The 18810-nt window shown below is 65.0% G+C and overlaps 1 protein-coding gene across 5 annotated transcripts; it reads right to left on the minus strand.

The window, feature by feature from the left end:
* Nucleotides 1–4993: 4993 nt before the first annotated feature.
* ZNF467 (zinc finger protein 467) lies at nucleotides 4994–12589 on the minus strand. Of its 5 annotated transcripts, none has more exons than XM_055123593.1 (5): nucleotides 12530–12589; nucleotides 10498–10566; nucleotides 10105–10221; nucleotides 9565–9666; nucleotides 4994–7324 (listed from the first exon to the last, which is right to left on the minus strand). In XM_055123593.1, the coding sequence occupies exons 2-5, from the start codon at nucleotides 10529–10531 to the stop codon at nucleotides 5841–5843; spliced, it is 1737 nt and encodes a 578-aa protein (XP_054979568.1). In that variant the 5' UTR covers nucleotides 10532–10566; nucleotides 12530–12589; the 3' UTR covers nucleotides 4994–5840. The 5 variants fall into 5 exon arrangements, with proteins under 5 accessions (XP_054979568.1, XP_054979567.1, XP_054979564.1 ...); XM_055123592.1 differs by lacking the exon at nucleotides 12530–12589 and adding an exon at nucleotides 12012–12472; XM_055123589.1 differs by lacking the exon at nucleotides 12530–12589 and adding an exon at nucleotides 12017–12472 and having other exon boundaries at nucleotides 4995–7324.
* Between the last annotated feature and the right edge of the window lie 6221 nt (nucleotides 12590–18810).

Below are 18810 nucleotides of genomic sequence, written 5' to 3' on the forward strand. Positions count from 1 at the left end.
GGGAATCGAACCCAGGTCGACCGCGTGCAAGGCAAACGCCCTCCCCGCTGTGCTATTGCTTGAGCTGGCCCTTCTCTGCAGAACGTGCGCTGCTCCTCAGGACATTGGCGCCATAAGCCACTTGGCACCCAGGTCACCTGCTCACGGGCTCTGACGTCTCAGTCCCAGCTGCGTTGTGGGCGCTAGACTGTCCCTCTGCACGGTTCTCCTTCCTCGCTAGTCATGTGGCCTGTGGGTACTGCGTCTGCTCGACTTTTTTTTTTTTGCAGGGGTTGGGGCGTCGCACCTGGCAGCACTCAGGGTCAGCCCTGGCTCTGCCCTCCAGGACCACGCCTGGCAGTGCGAGAGGAGCCACACGGGTGCCGGAGCTGAGCGTGTGCCAGCAAGCGCCCTCCCCGCGTCCTGCGGCAACCCCTGCTCTAGTGTTCCACACCCCTGGCTTTTTGGAAGATCCAGGAAAAAAAACAAATATCAAGCGATGAATAAAACATCTCTGTTCTATATATAGAGCCCGTGCCTTGGTGCTTCTGAGAGCACCTTCGCACGCACGCCCGTATGCAGTTTCCAGGAGGGGGGGCAGCGGGCGGGGGGGTGCCTGGACAATCTCAGTCTCTCCCTGAACTCGCTGCGTGGCGGGAGAGGGGGTGGCCCCTCTGTCTGCCTGTCCTCCGGCCTGCACACGGAGTGACTTCCGACTGTTTGCAAGCAAGCCCGGAGACAGAGACGCGCCTTGCAGAGGAGCTGAGGGGGAACGCGCGGTCCTGGGAGGGTCTGACACGCCGCAGGCCTCGCGCGGACGCAGCAGGATGCAGACGCTCAGACGCTTGTCTGCACACGGGAGCTCCGAGTGTTTAGAGAACTCAAACACGCGTGTAACGACATCAATGCTGCTCTCGTGTGTTTGACTCCCAACATTGGCCAGATTCCTTTGGAGCTGGAGATAGAGCAGGGGGGATGGGGAGGCGGGGCAGGGGGCCGGGCAGGGGGGCAGTGGAGGGGGGAGGCATGGCTTTCAGCCTAAAGCGGGTGCTCAGACCAGCCACGGTTGGCTCTCCTCCAATTTTTCACCACAAAAGCTGCAAGGGCTGGGGTGGGAGTGATAGTACAGCGGGCAGGGCACTGGCCTGGCACATGTGGGAGCCTGGGTCGATGCCTGGCACCCCGTATGGTTCCCCAAACCCTGCCTGAACTGATCCCTGAGCACGGAGCCAGGAGTAAGCCCAGAGCACTGCCTAATGTGGACCCCAAGACACACAAAAGGAAAGAAAAGGAAAGAAAAGAAAAGAAAAGAAAAGAAAAGAAAAGAAAAGAAAAGAAAAGAAAAGAAAAGAAAAGAAAAGAAAAGAAAAGAAAAGAAAAAAGAAAAGAGGGGCTGGAGCGATAGCACAGCGGGTAGGGCGTTTGCCTTGTACGCGGCCGACCCGGGTTCGATTCCCAGCATCCCATATGGTCCCCTGAGCAGCGCCAGGGGTAATTCCTGAGTGCAGAGCCAGGAGTAACCCCTGTGCATCGCCAGGTGTGACCCCCCCCAAAAAAAAAGAAGAAGAAGGGGGGGCCGGAGCGATAGCACAGCGGGTAGGGCGTTTGCCTTGCACGCGGCCGACCCGGGTTCGATCCCCGGCATCCCATATGGTCCCCCAAGCACTGCCAGGAGTAATTCCTGAGTGCAAAGCCAGGAGTAACCCCTGAGCATTGCTGGGTGTGACCCAAAAAGCAAAAAACAAAAAAAAAGAAGAAGGGAAGAAAAGAAGAGGAAAGGAAAGGAAAGAAGAGAAGAGAAAAAAAGAAAAGAAAAGAAAAGAAAAGAAAAGAAAAGAAAAGAAAAGAAAAGAAAAGAAAAGAAAAGAAAAGAAAGGAGGGAAGAGAAGAGAAGGGAAGGGAGGAGAGGGCAGGGCAGGGCAAGGTAGGGCAGGGCAGGGCAGGGCAGGGCAGGGCAGGGCAGGGCAGGGCAGGGCAGGGCAGGGCAAGGTAGGGCAGGGCAGGGCGGGGCGGGGCAGGGCAGGGAGGGCCCGGATTTCTCTGTGATATTTCAGGAATCAACCTGCTAGACTGGGGAGGTGTCACAGGGCAGGAGCACCTGCCTCACTGTGGGGGCGCCCGGCACTGCTGGACCCTCCCCGCGCTGTTGGAAACCTCAAAATAAAGGAACAGTAAAAAGCAATCCCGTGCTGCTGGCCTGCACTGTTCAGGCGCTGTGACTCCCACATACGGATGACAGTGCCTCGGGCGCCCGGTGCTTCGCTCTGCCCCCCACCAACCTCTGCTAGCTCGGGTCCCTTTTTTTTTTCTTTTTGGGTCACACCCGGCAATGCTCAGGGGTTACTCCTGGCTCTGCACTCAGGAACTACTCCTGGTGGTGCTCAGGGGACCATATGGGATGCTGGGAATTGAACCCGGGTCGGCTGCGTACAAGGCAAACGCCCTCCCTGCTGTGCTATCGCTCCAGCCCTCGGGTCCCATGTTTACAGTAGTGTTCATGCCTGTTCATGCCTGTGGTTTGGAGGCACACAGCTGCCTCACCTCCCCACCCTCTGAGTGCCCAGACCCTCCACATGTCCTCATGGTGGCTCAGCATCTCCCCCACTCACGCCCCCATTCTCCGTCGTGCAACCCAGCGTGACCTTCACTCAGAGCTGCCATTCCCCCGTCAGTGCTCCATATACCGCAGGTGACTGAGACTGTCCCGTGTTTGTTCTCCAACTTGACTTAACGTGATTCCCTCCAATTTCATCTGAGATGCAGCCAGTGGCCTGATTTCATCTTTCCTTCCAGCTGCGTAGTATTCCACAGTGTCTACACATCACAGCTCCTGCACCCCCTCATCTGCCATGGACTATGTGGGTTGTTTCCAGACTCCAGCTACTGGACTCAGCAATAAACATAGGTGTGCACACGTGCACATGTTTGGGGAATAGCTGCTATGAAATGAAATCACTGGGCCATAGGGGAGTCCTTAGTCTCATCTTGTTGAGACACCGCTAGAATGTTCTACAACAGAGGCTGACCCGGACAAGAATCCCACAGAGTGAATGTGGATTCTTAGCCCCCATCCCAGCCAACACAAGTTGTTTCTGATCTGGGCTTTTTGGTTTTGTTTTGGTTTGGTTTTTGGGCCACAGCCAGAGATGCTCAGAGATTACTCCTGGCTCTATACTCAGGAATTACTCCTGCTGATGCTCGGGGGACCGTCTGAGATTCTGGAGATCAAACCTAGGTCAGCTGCATGAAGGCAAGCACCCTCCCTGCTGTACCATCTCTCCAGCCCCGTGTTCAGTCTTTATGGTATATTCCATCTTCACTGGTATGAGATGATACATCGTTTTGGCTTTGGTTGGCATTTTCTAGTAAGAACACACAGTGAATACTCATCTGCCCACTTACTGTCCGTGTGTCCCCTCCGCTGAACTGTCTGTTCATCTCTTCTCCCCATTTTCTGGATGGGGTTATGGTTATTTTGGTTGCTGAACTTTGGGAGAGTTTTATACATTTTGGATATTAGTCCTTTGTCTGATGTCCTGTGTGTAAATATTTCTCCGATTCAGTAGGATGTCTTTCTTTTTATTTAAGTCCTAGTTTCTTTCAACAGGCAAAATCTTTTATTTAGGGGCTGGCGCGATAGCACAGCGGGTAGGGCATTTGCCTTGCATGCGGCCGATCCGGGTTCGATTCCCAGCATCCCATATGGTCCCCTGAGCACCGCCAGGGGTAATTCCTGAGTGCAGAGCCAGGAGTAACCCCTGTGCATCGCCAGGTGTGACCCCCCCAAAAGGGAAGGAAATCTCTTATTTATTTTCAGTTTTTCGTTTTTGAGCCACATTTGGCGGTGCTCAGGGCTCGCTCCTGGCTCTACATCGAATCCCTCCTGGAGGTGCTCAGGGGGCCAGATGGGGGTCAGGGGTCAAACTCAGGTCAGCTGTGTGCCAGGCAGCGGCTCTGTCCCCTTCCCTAGATCTCTGGCTCCCCTTCAGTGTGTCTTATGTCCCTGTTTGAGCACTGCGCCCAGTCTCCCGCCCCCGCCTCCTCCAGGAAGGCTTCCCGGCTCCCCTCAGCTGTGTTTTAAGACACAAGTTCTCCTGCTTCTCTGGGACATTGCTTGGGACACTCCCCACTGGACTTGAACCCCATTCCCGCAGCACCCACACTGCTCTCCTCTAAACAATCTCGCCACAAACCCCGAGTCTCCCCACGCAATCCCTCCGCGCCCCCTGCCAGGACCGCTTATTCCTCCCCGGTCTCTCCTCTGCTGCCTTGGGGGGTCCATTTCAGGAGGGGGGTCTTTCTGTCCACCCAGCCCTCACAGGCTCCTCTCTGCCCTGGTGCCTGAAGGGATGTAGGGGTCCGGTCTGTCTGAAGCCCCCTTGGCTCATCCGCACGTGTTACTCACCACTTGGGATTCCAGGGAGCCCACCCACAGCCTCATAGCCCACCCATGACCTCATAGCTTCAGACACACACCGATGGGCCTCGGGCCCCCCTCCCCCACCCCAGCCCTCTGGGAGCACTGCGCCCGAGAGCCTCCTGCCTCCTGGTCACGCCAACCGGGCAGCACCGAGACTGTCCCTGGTGTAGTAGGTCCCCTTGCCGCACAGCCCCGTGTCCCCCTGACACTGCCCCGTCTCTCGAAAGCAGCCCCCCCAGAGCCACCTCGCAGGCCCCGCCAGGCCTGGGCCAGCTGCCTGGTCAGCGTCTCTGAGCTCCTCCCTGCCCCTGTCACCTGCACCGTTCACACGGACTTTGTTCTCACGTCCCCAGGTGGCCCCTCTGCCACCCTCCCCCGCTCCTGGTGTGGGACCAAGTCCTCTGCGGCACCCTGAGCCCCTCCCCCTGGTGTTGCCTGGTGCCTGGGTTGTGTGCGTTTGCGTGCATGGGGGAGGGCTTGGGTCCTCCCAGGATTACAGGGTGGCCAACCTAACCCAGGACTCCAACTGAGGCTACAGGAGAGCCAGGAGCGCGGGAAGCCCGGCCCCTGCAGCCCCAGCTGTTGGCGCGGGAAGGCACAGCTGCAGGAAGTGCTGCATCCAGGGTTCAACAGAACCCACCAGAAAGCGTAGGAGGAAAACCAGTGCCAGGCGGGGGGTTGGGGGGGTTGTGGGGTTGGATCCCGGGTTCACGGGAGCCCATGTGGGGTGCCTCCGCATGGAAACCGAAAGGGTCCCCTGCCACCTGTGCCACCGTCAGGAGAAACGCCTATGAAATGCACGGGGCCAGCTTTCCACTTGTGACATTTCTGAGCCGGAAGCAGGAAGCGCAGGAGCGATTTGGCAACTGGCTGCACAGGAGGCGGTTGAATACTGTCGCCTCCTTATAGGCCGGGCGAGGAAAAAAATTATTCGGCCAATCATGGAAGAAAACCACGCTTGGAGGGGCCTGGTGGCACTGGGCTTCGTTCTGCTTAGGAGTCCGCTGCCGGCCTTCAGTGTCACATTGGGACTGGGAGAACCGTTACATTGGGCTGGGTGGTCTAGCAGGGGTTGGACTGGGTGGTCTAGCAGGGGTTCCCCCAGGACAGGAGGGGAAGGGGCGGGCGCATGGAGGGGAGCGGCGCAAGGCCAGAGGCAGGGGCTCCCTCCTCCAACTCAAGCACGGTCCCAGGGCCTTCGGGTGCGGGTGCAACGTTTAATGAAGCAAGAGCGCCGTGAAGCCCTCCCTCCTCCCTCGCCCCGTGCCCCGCCGGCAGGGTCCAGTCCGCCCCCCTAGTCCACTTCCAGCTTTTCCGGCTGGGACTCAGTGTGGTCTTTGTCGCAGAATGTCAAGGCTGGTTCTCCTTTCTGGGCTTCTCCCCCCTAGGACAGGGGGGGTGACGGGGGATGGCCAAGTGGGGTGCGGTTTCCCAGGCCGGCTCAGAAGAAGAGCGGGGTCGCCGCCCCTGGGGTGGGCGAGGGCCAGCCCGGCGCCGCGAGGTCCGCGTCGGGGCCCGGGTGCGCGGTGTCGCCGTGTATGCGCTGGTGGCGCACCAGGTGCGTCTTTCGGCTGAAGCTCTTGCCGCACTGCGGGCAGGGGAAGGGGCGCGCGCCCGTGTGGATGGCCTGGTGGCGGACCAGGTTGGTCTTGGAGCTGAAGCTGCGGGCGCAGACGGCGCAGGCGTGCGGGCGGCTGCCGGTGTGCACGGCCTGGTGGCGGCCCAGGTGCGACTTGCGGCTGAAGCGGCGGCCGCACTGCGCGCAGGCGAAGGGCCGGGCGCTGCCGTGCGCCCTCGAGTGGGCCACCAGGTTGGGCCGCGAGCCGAAGCGGCGGCCGCACTGCGCGCAGGCCAAGGGCTGCTCGCCCGCGTGCCCGCGCCGGAGGCGCGCCAGGTGCTGGCCGTGCGCGAAGCCGCGCCCGCAGTCCGGGCAGCAGACGGCGCGCTCGGGGGTGGGCGCGCGCGGGGGCGCCGTCGGGCCGGCCGCCGACGGCAAAGGGGCAGCGGCGGGGTCCGGGGCGGCGGCGTCCAGGCCGCATGCGTCGCAGCCTAGCGGGGGTCCCTCGCCGCGAGGCTGCCGCTGGGGCGCGGCGAGGGGCTTCTTCCAGCACAGGCCGCAGCGGGCGCACGCGAAGGGCGCGGGCCCGGACGGGGCGGGCGCGGGGCCGCCGGGCGGGGCGGCGGGCGCGGCGGGGGCGGGCGGCGCGCGGCCGGCCGCCTCGTGCACGCGCTGGTGCCGCACCAGGTGCTGCTTGTGCGTGAAGCTGCGCGCACAGAGCGCGCACTGGTAGGGCCGCTCGCCCGTGTGGATGCGCTGGTGGCGGATGAGGTGCGTCTTCTTGCGGAAGCGCTTCTCGCACTCGGCGCACGGGAAGGGCCGCTCGCCCGTGTGCGTCTTCTGGTGCGAGCCCAGGTGGATCTTCTGGCTGAAGCGCTTGCCGCACTCGGCGCACGGGTAGGGCCGCTCGCCCGTGTGCGTGCGCAGGTGGCGCGTCAGGTGCGCCTTCTTGCTGAAGCGCTTGTCGCACTCGGAGCACGGGAAGGGCCGCTCGCCGCGGTGGCTGCGCTGGTGCAGCAGCATGTGCGCGCGCTGCGTGAAGCTGCGGCCGCAGTCGGGGCAGGCGCACGGGGCCTCGCCGCGGTGCAGCCGCTGGTGCAGCCGCAGGGTCAGCTGGTCCCGGAAGCGCCGCTCGCACTCCCCGCAGCCGTACGGCTTGTCCGCGGCCGGGGCCCAGCCGGCCAGCGCCAGCCCGCCCAGCGTGGCGGGGGCGCCGGGCTCCAGCTTGTACGTGGTGGCCAAGGGGCCCAAGTCCGGCGCGGGGAAGGGGCCCGGGAGCAAGGGCAGATGCCGCGGCCACTCCACCTCCTCGGCGGCCTCCTGCTCCTCATCCTCCACCTTCACCTTGCGAATCTCCCACTGGTCCCCTGGAACACACAAGTCGGTTACGCCCCCTTCCGTCAAGCGCCACGGCGACCTCCGCTTCCCGACCCTCCTCATCTGGCTTCTGCGGGGAGGGACCCCCGGAGGCTGCTCCCTCCCTCCTCCCGCGCGGAGGGGCGCCTGCAGCCTCCAGAAGGCGCTGCTGCTCCTTGAGGCCCCCCTCCCTCGTCCGATCGCGGCTCAGGGGTCGGGCCGTGGTCCACTCTGGGTTTCTCTGCTACCAGCGTCCCCTTGTCCACCCAGCTCCTTTCTGGAACCAGCCTCACCCCTGCATGGGGTATCCTGTTTCCAGCCTCCTTCCCCTCCACCGGCTGTGGAGCTGCCTCGCGCCTTCCACATGCCTCCCTTGCCCTTGCCCCATGGCCCTCCAGCCTTGCAGTACCTGAGCGCCCCCGCCTCGTGGCCTGGAAGTGCCCTCTGCCACCACCTCCTCATGAAGGCACCCACAGCCAGGAGGATGCATTTAGGAAGCGGAAGGTTTGATTTTACAGGAACCCGCGCCCGGGCCAACCTGGAGCCCTGGAGAGGCTCTCCGGAGCCCTGCGACTCCGCAGGCCCAGCCCGGAACTGTCCACTTGGGAGCTCCTGGTCCACAGACAGTATCTTGCCCTTGGCTGACTGAGTGCTCCACCTCTTTGGAACTAAGTTCGCTAGTTGGCTTCCCGGTAAGGGTCAGGCTAGGGGGCTGGAGCAATAGCACAGTGGTTAGGGCGTTTGCCTTGCACGTGGCCGACCCGAGTTTTTATTCCCAGCATCCCATAGGGTCCCCCCCTGAGCAGCGCCAGGAGTGATTCCTGAGTGCAGAGCCAGGAGTAACCCCTGAGCATCACCGGGTGTGACCCAAAAAGGAAAAAAAAAAAAAGAAAGGTCAGGCTAGGCCGCAGCCCAAAACCAGGGGCTCTGGAGGGTCTTTTACCAAGCGCATCTCGGGCAGCAGGAACCAGGAATCTGCTCTCTTCACCTGAGCCCCTCACCCTGCACCTTCTCCGGTGGTTCTTGTCTGAGAACCATCGAACCAGATGCTCCCACTTCCCGGCTGGCTGTGAAGCTGCAAATGACCTGCCGGGCAGGACCCCTGGGTAGCCACTGTGAGTCTCCCGGCAACTCCGATCACACGCGGGACTGACTTCATGTTCACCAAGCACCCCGCTACTCGAGAACCACCGAGAACGCCTTCCTCCGGGATAAGGAAGTCCCAGCGCCTTGTCCAGCTTTCTGAGGGCTCCCAGACCTGACACCCTTCCTTCAGCCAAGCTGGTCTCTTCTAACCTCTCAGGCGTCCCGCTTCCGTCTTCCCTCAGCCTACGACGCTTTCCCAGCCTCGCCCTGTCCGCGTCAGAGCTGCGGCACAGCATGACACGCCGTCTGTGACTGACCCAGGCGGGACAGTCTCCCACAGAAGCCTGGGAGCACTTCCTGTCAGCACGGTCCGCAAACCAGGGACGCGGCTTTATTGTTGTTCTTTGCATTCTTTGTTCTAGTGCAATTAGTGTCAGCTAGGCTCTGGAGGGCAGGCAGCTGGCACGCCGTGTCTTATAAAAACGAGGAGTGTCACTCGAGGCGTCTGAAGCGGCACTGTGGGGAGTGTGTTGCAAACCTTCCACAAGGGGGTGGGGTGTGTGTGTGTGTGTGTGTGTGTGTGTGTGACTGTCCTTCCTGTTCCTGAGAGAGCAGAGGAAGCTCCAGGAATGAGGTGGCTAAGCCATCTCAGCGCGGGAGTGTGGGGCAAGGCCCGAGCCCAGACCCCATCTCTCTGCACCCCTCCTCCACAGCTGGGACGGCCGGGGGCAGGCGCCGGATAAGCCCTGGTGGAATAAATGATGTCACTCAGGCCGAAGGTGATAAGCTGGAGGGAGTGGAAGGAAGTGATGGGTGGGAATGCGGAGAGGAAGGTGACAGTTTGATCGGCCCGGGCGTCAGGGGGACAAGGCAGAGTGACGCATCGGGAGCACTTGGGGACCATGAGGAATAACCCCCTTCCGGGGTAAACGCATGTCTGGGGAGCCACAGGCTCACCCCTCGATCTAAGCCGGCTTACCAACAGTATGTACGTGGCCGGCAGGCGGAGGGGACTCCGAGGCCCCGTGTTTCCCGAGGACCCTGCCTGTCTGGGAGGGAAGGGCTGGGCGACACGCTCCCGGCGGAGAAGGCCATCTGCAGCTCCGGAGCTTGAGGGGTCCCAGTCAGCCCGGAGCCCCTCGGGGGCTGGAGGGGGGAGACTCACCTGCGGGCTCTGTTTTCTCGGGGGCACATGCCTGGGTCCCTTGGCAGGGTGCCTCGGCTTGTTCCGTGGGGCTGCCTTCCTCGGGTCTGGGGGCTTCGGGCCCTGCAGAGAAGCGGGCAGTGCCAGGAGTCCGGGGACAGCCCTGGAGGCCCAGACATCCCGCCCGCAGGGCTGCAGCGGACGGGCTGCGTGTGCAGCTGGGGAGGGGGCCGGTCACCCCAGGAGCCCCCGTCCTCTGGCAAGCCACGGGGAAGAGTGACCTGTCAGAAGCCAGGCACCCTCTGGCCGTAGGGTCCCCAGAGAAGGGGACGTTCCTTAATCTCTCCTCTGATTCCCCAGGTCCCCCTCTCAGGACTCCACCCCCAAAACTCCCCTGCACAGTGCTCTGGGCCTGAGGACCAGCAGAGGCCTGACATTTGGGGGTGGGGGGGGCGTTTCCCTCTGGGCTCACCAAGACAGTCCAAAGCCCCAGAACAGCGGCAGCACCTGCCGGGTGCCCAGTCCACACTGGGTCGCCTCTGTCTGGGGTCCACCACTTACCAGAGCGCGTGCCCAGAGGCCTCTCTCCCGGCGACACGGACGCCTGCTCCCGAGCACTGTGGGACCTCTCCCCCGGCTCACTCTGGGGGGCCATGTCCCGCGGTCCCACAGAGAATCCTGTCCCGGGGAGGAAGATGGAACTGGATAAAGCTGCCAGGAGCAGGACCCCGAAGGGGTTCTCGGTCCCCTCCCAGCGCCCCCCCAAACCTGCTGCCCGAGGTTCTCTCGGTCCCCCCAGGCCCGCCAGGGCACAGGAGAGAGAAGAGGAGGCTCAGCTGGTGCCCCACCTGGGCGTGAGCCTGGGAAGCTCGGGGCTCCCGGGGTGGGGGTTGTGGGCGCGCAGCCGGTCCCCCCCCCCCACCCTCCCCAAGTTCCTTCCGATTGGCGGCTCACCCAGGGAGCTGAAGGCGTCCAGGGTCTCTCTCATGGCACCCGCAGCGCCTCTGGGACCAGCCTGGGGCCCTAGCGGGAAAGACACTCGAGTTCCCGGTCTCGGGGGCGGCTCCCCCGTGTCCCCCCCCACCAGCGGTCCCCGGGCGCCAGCCAAGGGGATGCCCCGGGCGCAGGTGAGGAAAGCGGGTTTCAGAGGGCCAGAAGGGGGGGCGTGGGGGAGGCCTCGCAGCCCCTCCGGCCAGCCCTGGGGATGGGGCAGGTCCTCCCCCTGCAGGTGGCTCAGCCGGCCCAGCCCACCTCCCGCCCCCCGCAGGTCTCCCGGGCCCTGGGGAGAGGGTGGGAGTCGGGCCGTCCAGCCCCGGGGGCGGAGGTGAGTGTCACTGTTGGGCAACCGCAGGGAGCCGCCCCCAGAAGAGGGTCCCCGCGGCAGGCAGGAAGCGGCCCCCGCCGCCCCTCCCCGCAAAGCCCGACCTCAGCCCCTCGCCCCTCCCCCGCGGGGCTTCCCCCGGCACGGCCACCCCGCCCTCCGCGGGCGCCCCTCCCCCACCGCGCTGGCAGCCCGCCCGCCGCCTCCCGCCCGCCCGGCGCGGCTCTGGCCCGCGCCCCGGCCCCGCCCCGGCCCGCCCCCCGCCCGCCCCCTCGGGTCGGCCGCGCGGCCACCGCCCCCTGACCCGCGCTCCCCTCCCCCCCGCCGCCGGGGCTCCCCGGCGCCCACCCTCCTCCTTCCTTCCCCTCCTCTTTTCCTTCCTCCCAGCGCCGCCCTCCCCCTCCGCCCGGCGCTCCCCTCCCCGCGCCCCTCCTCCCCCACCGCCTTCCCTTCCTCCCTCCCTCCCGGCTGCACCCCGTCCCTCCCGCCCCTCTCCCAGCCCTCCCTCCCCCTCCGAGGCCCCCGGCTCCCTTCCCCCGCCGCCTCCCCAGCCGGCGCCCGCTTCCCTTCCCTCCTGCCCGCGCCCCAGAACCGCTCCTCCCCTCCCCCTCCGCTCCGGCTCCCCGCGCTGCGCCCGGGTGGTCGGGGCCCCCGCAGAACCCGGGGGGCGGGGGCTGTCGCCTCTCCGGGGACCCCCTCCCCACCCCCAGCGCCCACCGGCGGCCGCTTCCTAACCCCGCGGCTGCCCCCCGCGGACTTCTCACCCCCCCTCCCAAGTTTCTCCCTCCCCACCCGACCCCCAGGGACCCGCCTCCCCCCACCCCTGCCCTCCGGGGTGGCTCCAGCAGGACTCCCGGCGCGTCCCGGCCCCCTCCCAGGCCGCGGGGCTCACCTGTCCGCCGCTGTCCGCGCCCCGCCGCGGCCCCTCCCAGGCGGCCCCCGCCCGACTCCCTCTCCCGGGACCCTCCCCCCAGGCCTCCACTTCTCCCGCTCCCCCTGGCAGCCCCCCTGTCCGGCCGTCCCGCCCTCCCCCCCGACCCCCTCCCCGACCCTTTCTTTCCCCCGCGCGGGGGCGCCCCCAGCCCCGGGCTGTCACCTGCGCCGGCGAGGCGGGCGGCGACTGTCGGTGCGCCCCGCGGACCCTCACCTCACCTGCGGCCCGGGGGTCGCGCCGCCCTCCCGGGACCCCGGCGCTGGGTGCGGACGGCGCGGAGCACCGACGGACTGACAGCCCCAAACTTCGCGGGGAGGGGAGAGGGAAGCGGCGCCCGGAGGGGGCGGGGAGCGCCAGGCGAGGGGCGCAGCGGGGCCCCGCGGGGAGGGGCGCGCGTGCTGCCGCGGGGAGCCCGGGGAGGGGGGCGGGGGGCGGGCAGGTGCGGGCCCGAGGGACGGCGGCCCGAGTAGGTGCGGGAAAGTGGGAGCAGGGGGCGGGGAGGGAGGGCAGGCGCGGGGGGCAGGGGTGGCGGCGGGAGGGGAGCGGGGAGGGAGGGCCCCGCGCGCGAGGGAGGAGCCGGGAAAGGTGGAGCGCGGGGCGGGGGGGGGGTACGGAGTGGGGGGCAGAGGAGGGGGCGGGGAGCCGGGGAGTGTCCGTCGCCGTCTCGGAATCGCGTCCCCCCCCCCCGCGGGTCCGCCCCTGCCCCCGCCCCGCACCCCGCTCGCTCGCACCCCGAGCCGCGGGGCCCGCACGCTCCCACCGCCGGGCGGGGCTCCGAGACCCGCAGCTGCAGCTGCATTCCGGGGGCGGGAGGCGGGGCGGGGGGAGACCCGCGTGCGCGCCGAGTGGAAGTGGGGGGCTCGGAACCAGGTGGCCCGGGAGAAGGGGGCACGGAGGCGGGGCGCAGGCGGGGCGCGGGTCCCGTGGAGGGGGCGCCGCCCGCCCCGCCGAGGAGGCTTCTGAGGGGCTTCGCCGTCTGGGCCCCTGCCGCCCGCCCCCTGGAAGTGCCTCCTTCCCGCGCTCCCGGGAAGGTGGCAGGTAATTCCCTGGGACCTGTCATTCTCCCCCATCCAGTAGTGAGTCACCCGGGGCGGCGCCGCACGTGAGGATCTGGCCTGGGGGCCTGGGCAGCGGGGTGCCCCCCCTCCCCCGGCCTCCGCAGCCCACCGCAGGAGGGGTGTCGGGACGGGGGAGCTGGGCGCGGCGGGGTCACCTTCAACACAGAGTGGCCCGTCTGGGAGGTCCGGGCGTCTGGGAAGGTCATCTGGGTGGGTGGGCTGCCCCTGGCCCCTGGGCTTCTGTGCCCCTCAGTGGGGGCAGGGAGGTGTGCGCAGAGACAGGGACAGCGTGTCCACCCCACCTGGGCCTTCCAAGCGCTCAGGACCCCAGCTTTCGCGCTCCGGCCAGAAGCCACCTGCAGGACAGGCAAGAGCCACCTGCCAGCACCCTGCTTCCAGACCCTGGGGCGGGCTGGCTTCATGGGGCGCAGGGGAGGCTTTGGGGGTGTGGTACAAGACCGGGATTTAGGGGGTGTGGAGTGCAGGACCCGGGTTTAGGGGGCGTGGGCGCAGGACCAGGTTTAGGGGGCGTGGGCGCAGGACCCAGGTTTAGGGGGCGTGGGCGCAGGACCTGGGTTTAGGGGTGTGGGGCTCAGGACCCGGGTTTAGGGGGTGTGGGCACAGGACCCGGGTTTAGGGGGTGTGGATGCAGGACCCGGGTTTAAGGGGTGGGATGCTGGGAATCGAACCTGGGTTAGCCACGAGCAAGCAAGTGCCCTATGCACTATACTATCTCGCCAGCCCCTGTCTCTTATTTTTATGTTTTGTTTTTTGGGTTGCAGCTGGCAGGGCTGACTCCTGGCTCCACGCTCAGGGATCACTCCTGGTAGTGCTGGGGATGGGCCCGAGTCCGCCATGTTTGAGGCAAGCTCCCCCCCCCCCACACACACACACTAGCCAATGTCTTTCTGACCTCTGACCTTTATTTTATTTTTATTTTTATATATTTTTTTTTGCTTTTTGGGTCACACCCGGCGATGCACAGGGGTTACTCCTGGCTCATGCACTCAGGAATCACTCCTGGCGGTGCTCAGGGGACCATATGGGATGCTGGGAATCGAACCCGGGTCAGCCGCTTGCAAGGCAAACGCCCTCCCCGCTGTGCTATTGCTCCAGCCCCCGCTGACCTTTATTTTAGTAGCACTGTAGCACTGCATAACGTTGTTCATCGATTTTGCTTGAGCGGGCACCAGTAATGTCTCCATTGTGAGACTTATTACTGCTTTTTTGTCATATGGAATTTAAAAAAAATTTTTTTTTAATGCTTTGTTTGCAGGCCACACCCAGTGCTGCTCAGTATCTACTTCTGGCTGTATGCTCTGGGATCACTCTTGGCGGTGCTCAGGGGACTGTATGAGATGCCAGGGATTGAACCCTGGTCAGTGGTGTGCAAGGCAAGCACCCTCCCCTCTGTCCTATTGTTCTGCCCCCCCCGACTTTATTTATTTATTTGTTTGTTTTTGGGTCACACCTGGCAATACTCAGGGGTTACTCCTGGCTCTGCACTCAGGAATTACTCCTGGCGGTGCTCAGGGGACCGTATGGGATGCTGGGAATCGAATCCAGGGTCATCCGAGTGCAAGGCAAATGCCCTATCCGCTGTGCTATCGCTCCAGCCCCTGAACTTTATTTTAAAAGAAGTAAGTAAAAATCCCTTGGCTCAGGAATGCAGCCCTTACGCAGCATCATGGCGCCCGAGAATCCAGTTCTGAAATAGTCCTTAGACACACAAAATCCAGAGTATTCTGGACTTTCCAAATCTCACCCCTGCATCTTTGCGCTCAAGTGCACACACGAGCTTGCACACACAAACACACACATAAACACACACACATAAACACACACACTGTCTGGGACACACACTGCCTGGGAGACAAACACACACAAAAACACTGCCTGGGACACACACATAGCACACACACAGCCTAGGAGAGACACATACACACACACACACACAAAAAAAAAAACAGCCTGGGACACACACACATGGCACACACACAACCCGGTATACACACACACACACACAAAAAAACCCCACACACATTGCCTGAGACACATACACACATGGCACACACCACACACACACTGTCTTGGAAACACACGCACTCACACATGCATACCAGACGGTTTCCAGGGAGAGCTGCCTGGCGAGGAGAGAGCAGGTCCGATCCGGCTCTGGCAGGTGGGCCCCCGCTGGGCTCGGTGGCCTTGGACTCGGGACTGAAGCGTGGGTTCACCGAGTCCCTCGCCACATTCCTCCCGGCAAGGTGACGGGGTGTGCCCGGACTGCTCCTTGCCTTCCGGTTTGGGAGGGTCTGGGGGCGAGCGAAGGGGTCACAGCCCACCTTTGGCCCCTCGGGCTAAGATCCTCCCTCCCCGCTCCCTGACCTGCCCCCTCTGGGTCACCCCCTCCCCCTCCATTCCCCCGGACACGCGGGGGGCAGGAGCTGACCTGCAGATCCTCCGGAGAGTGCGACACGGGGGAGGGCCTGGGTTTTTGAGTTTCAGTCATGTCATGACTGTTCAACACACGCAGGCATTTGGGAGGGAGACAGCCTGGAGGAGGAGGCGTTGGCAGTCAGTCAGGGGAGTTCAGGAAGAGCAGAGATGGCAGGTGCCAGGCACAGGGGGCAGGCACGGGCAGTGCGCGAGTCTGATGGTCTCCCGAGCACCGCCAGGAGTGAGCCCTGAGCACGGCCGGGGTGTGACCCGGAACAAAGGCAGAGATGGGCTGGAGACACTCGCGCAGGGTAAGGTGCTGGCCGGCGGCCACACCCAGCGCCTTGGCCCCACTGCCCGAGTGAGCCCGGGAGACAGTGGCCGGAGGGCGGGGTCACAGGCCTCACGTGTGAGCGGGCTGGCGCTCCCCCACCCAACACTTGTGCTCTCTTGAGCACCGGGTGTGATTCCAAAACAAGGGGCTGGAGAGACATTCCGAGGGGAGGGCACTTGCTTGCACAAGGCCGTCCTAGGGTCTTTCCCCGACATCCCGTGGGGTCCCCTGATCCCAGCCAGAAGTCACCTCTGAGCATCGCTGGGTGGGGTCCCAAAAAACCACACCGAGACAAGGACACAAAGATGGTCACAAATAATGAGGCAGGAAGTGAAATCGGTTGCGTGGGCACTTCCTGGGCACGACCAGCTCCCTGCCCACCCCAGAGAGTGGAGTTGCCAGTGGCGCTCGGGCACTTCCTGGGCTCCCACCCTGCAGAGTGGATGACCAGGCCGTCCCGGGGCTGGGCTGACACTAAGTTCTGTCCCTTCTGCCGGCGGGGCCACCCCGGGCCCCTGACGCCAGCCTGGGCAGGGGCCTGGGCAGACCAGCAGGACCGTGGGTTCCTGGCGGTGGCAAGCTGTGTGCACAGCTGGGGCCGGGTCCTGGGTCTGGGCCCTGCTCTCCCCCACCTGCAGCGGCCAGCCGGGCACCGCGGCTTTGCTTAGCAGCGGGCACAGCCAACGCACCTGCCGGGCCGGGCCCCGGGGGCACTGTGGGTGCGACGGCACCTGTGGACGGTGATGGGCAGCGGCCAGGCCTTCCCGCAGGGCGCGCCTGACCACCCACCGGCAGATCCTGCCCAGAGACCCCTGCGACAACAGCTGCCGCCCCGGCCAGGTGGTGGCTGAGACGCGCCGGCGCAAAGGCCTCAAGGAGGGGGTCCCTGTCCTGGGCAACTTCCCAGACAAGCTGCGAGCCGCCGGCCTGCACCCCGCTCCCCCCCCCCCCCCCCGACTGTCCACGGCGCTGCTGCTCCCACCCTCAGTGCTGGCTCTCGATACTTATTTCAGGATTTCGGATGCACAGAAACACCCTTGCAGCTGGGAGGCGGGGGGGTGGGGTGGGACGAAAAACTCGTCGCGTTTTCTTATTTCAGAGGGAGATACAAATGGCCAGAAAGATAAATGCATGCAGAGGTTGATGTGGGCGACGGGCCTGTGGCCGTCCCCAAGGTGGGGACAGAAACTAGTCGGGGCCTGTGTCCCCCGAGGGCCGGCAGCTGTGCAGGGGCCTGCGGGTCATCAGCTTGATCTGGGCATCTCTGCCAGAGGATGGCCCCTCTGGGCCTCCTGCAGCCCCTGGACATGGCCCAGCTCTGCAGCCAGCGCCAGCGTCCCGAGGCCACCTGTGTCACCTTGGGCTTCCACTACGGCACCTTGGACGGGCGCCAATTCCCAGGCTGCCTACACCTACCTGGGCCCGCTGGCGCCTACCTGGGCCCACTGGCACCTACCTGGGCCCACTGGCACCTACCTGGGCCCGCTGGCGCCTACCTGGACGCACTGGCACCTACCTGGGCCCGCTGGCGCCTACCTGGGCCCACTGGCACCTACCTGGGCCCGCTGGTGCCTACCTGGGCCCGCTGGCGCCTACCTGGGCCCACTGGCACCTACCTGGGCCCGCTGGCGCCTACCTGGACGCACTGGCACCTACCTGGGCCCGCTGGCGCCTACCTGGACGCACTGGCACCTACCTGGGCCCGCTGGTGCCTACCTGGGCCCGCTGGCGCCTACCTGGGCCCGCTGGTGCCTACCTGGGCCTGCTGGCTCTGATGCCTACCTGGCTCTGATGACTCCACCTCATACCCGGGCCATGCCCCCAGCACTGTGGGCTATTGGGGGAGGGGGCTGGGACAGAGGCAGGGAGGAGCTACAGACGGGAGGAGCCCCTGACCTCCTCTTTCACTCGGTGGCCCCCAAGGCCCGAGTGACCACGTGGAATAAGGAGGTGCTGGCCCGGGCTGGCCCGTCTCCTGCTGGGGAGTCTCGGTTGCTCCACGTAAGGGACAAGGGACACGTTTGCAGGAGCTGACAGGACCCCTCTGGCCCTCCGGGACAGTCTGGGTTTGGGGTCTCAGAGGCAGCATGAGGGTGCCTGGGAGCCCCTTAGTCTATCCCCCTCCGCCCCTCAGCGTGAGGGCGTATTTGGAAATCGGGGGACCAGCCCGTAAAACAGCGGTCAGGGACCTAGTCCCCTCGCGGGCGCCTCTGATCACTGTCCCCTCAGTGTGAGCTGCACCGGCACCTTCCGCTGAGCCTCAGTGTCCCCAGCTGCCTGGAAAGGGGTGGGGGGGGCAATGTGGCTTTTGTGCGCTAGTGCTGGCGGGATGAGGTGGGGCGAGTCCCGCGTGCATGCGTGCGTGCATGCGTGTTCATGCGTGTTGGTGTAGGCCGAGCCTTGCTGAGGGCTGGCGCCACTCCAGGAGATCCCTGAGGGCCAGTGCTCGGGGGATGGAGGGGGCTCCTGCACTTGCTCCCCAGCTCTCCCTTCCTGCCTCTCTGCAGCCTCCCAGGGGCCTGGGGGTTGGGGTGGGAACACACCACTGCTTTCCAGGACGCGGGGGGGGGGGCGCAGAAGAACACCCCCCCTTCCCTCCTTCCCAGGGCAGAGTGGGGTAATGGCAGAGCGGCCCCCACTTTTCCCGCAGTGCCAGGCTGGTACTGTTGGAGGCCCTGGGAGTCGTGGTGCTTAGAGCTGGCGGCCTCCACTTGGGTCTTCGTTTCCGTGGACCAGGCGCTTCCAAGAGAGGCTGGAGCCCCTGCAAGGGACGGCCTGTGGGTGCGGGGGCCAGCACCGCCTCTGCCCCCCTTCCCCGGACGGCCTTGTGGAGCTGCCACCTTCCTGACTGAGTTGAGACCGGCCCCCTCGACACCCACCTGATGGGACCCAGCCCGGGCTGCGGGTCTGAAGCTCCCGTGTGGGGTTCGGCTCGGCGACCTGCTGGGTATCTGGATACCCCACCCCCCGCCCCGGCCCAGAGACGGCTGTGCTGCTGGACACAACAGTCGGCCGCTGGCCATTTCCCCGGGTCTTGACTTAGGGACCTTGGCTGGACCCCACTTGAACCCTGCCTGGGGTGTCGCAGCTCAGGGCTGGGGGACCCCTCTAGTGTCAGGGGTACCGAGGAAGCCCAGACGCGCGTCAGCTCAGCCGGACAGTTCCTCCTGGGAATGCCACG

The sequence above is a fragment of the Sorex araneus genome, chromosome 1 (assembly GCF_027595985.1).
Source record: "Sorex araneus isolate mSorAra2 chromosome 1, mSorAra2.pri, whole genome shotgun sequence".
Classification (NCBI taxonomy): Eukaryota; Metazoa; Chordata; class Mammalia; order Eulipotyphla; family Soricidae; genus Sorex; species Sorex araneus.

Bases quoted from the DNA above. Each gene is read 5' to 3' on its own strand.
- ZNF467 (XM_055123593.1), bottom strand. From the start codon at position 10,531: ATGAGAGAGACCCTGGACGCCTTCAGCTCCCTGG. The intron at 10,222-10,497 runs GTGAGCCGCCAA...TCCCCGGGACAG, and splicing joins GGACGCCTTCAGCTCCCTGG to GATTCTCTGTGGGACCGCGG. The intron at 7,325-9,564 runs GTGAGTCTCCCC...TGTGTGTTCCAG, and splicing joins CGAGAAAACAGAGCCCGCAG to GGGACCAGTGGGAGATTCGC.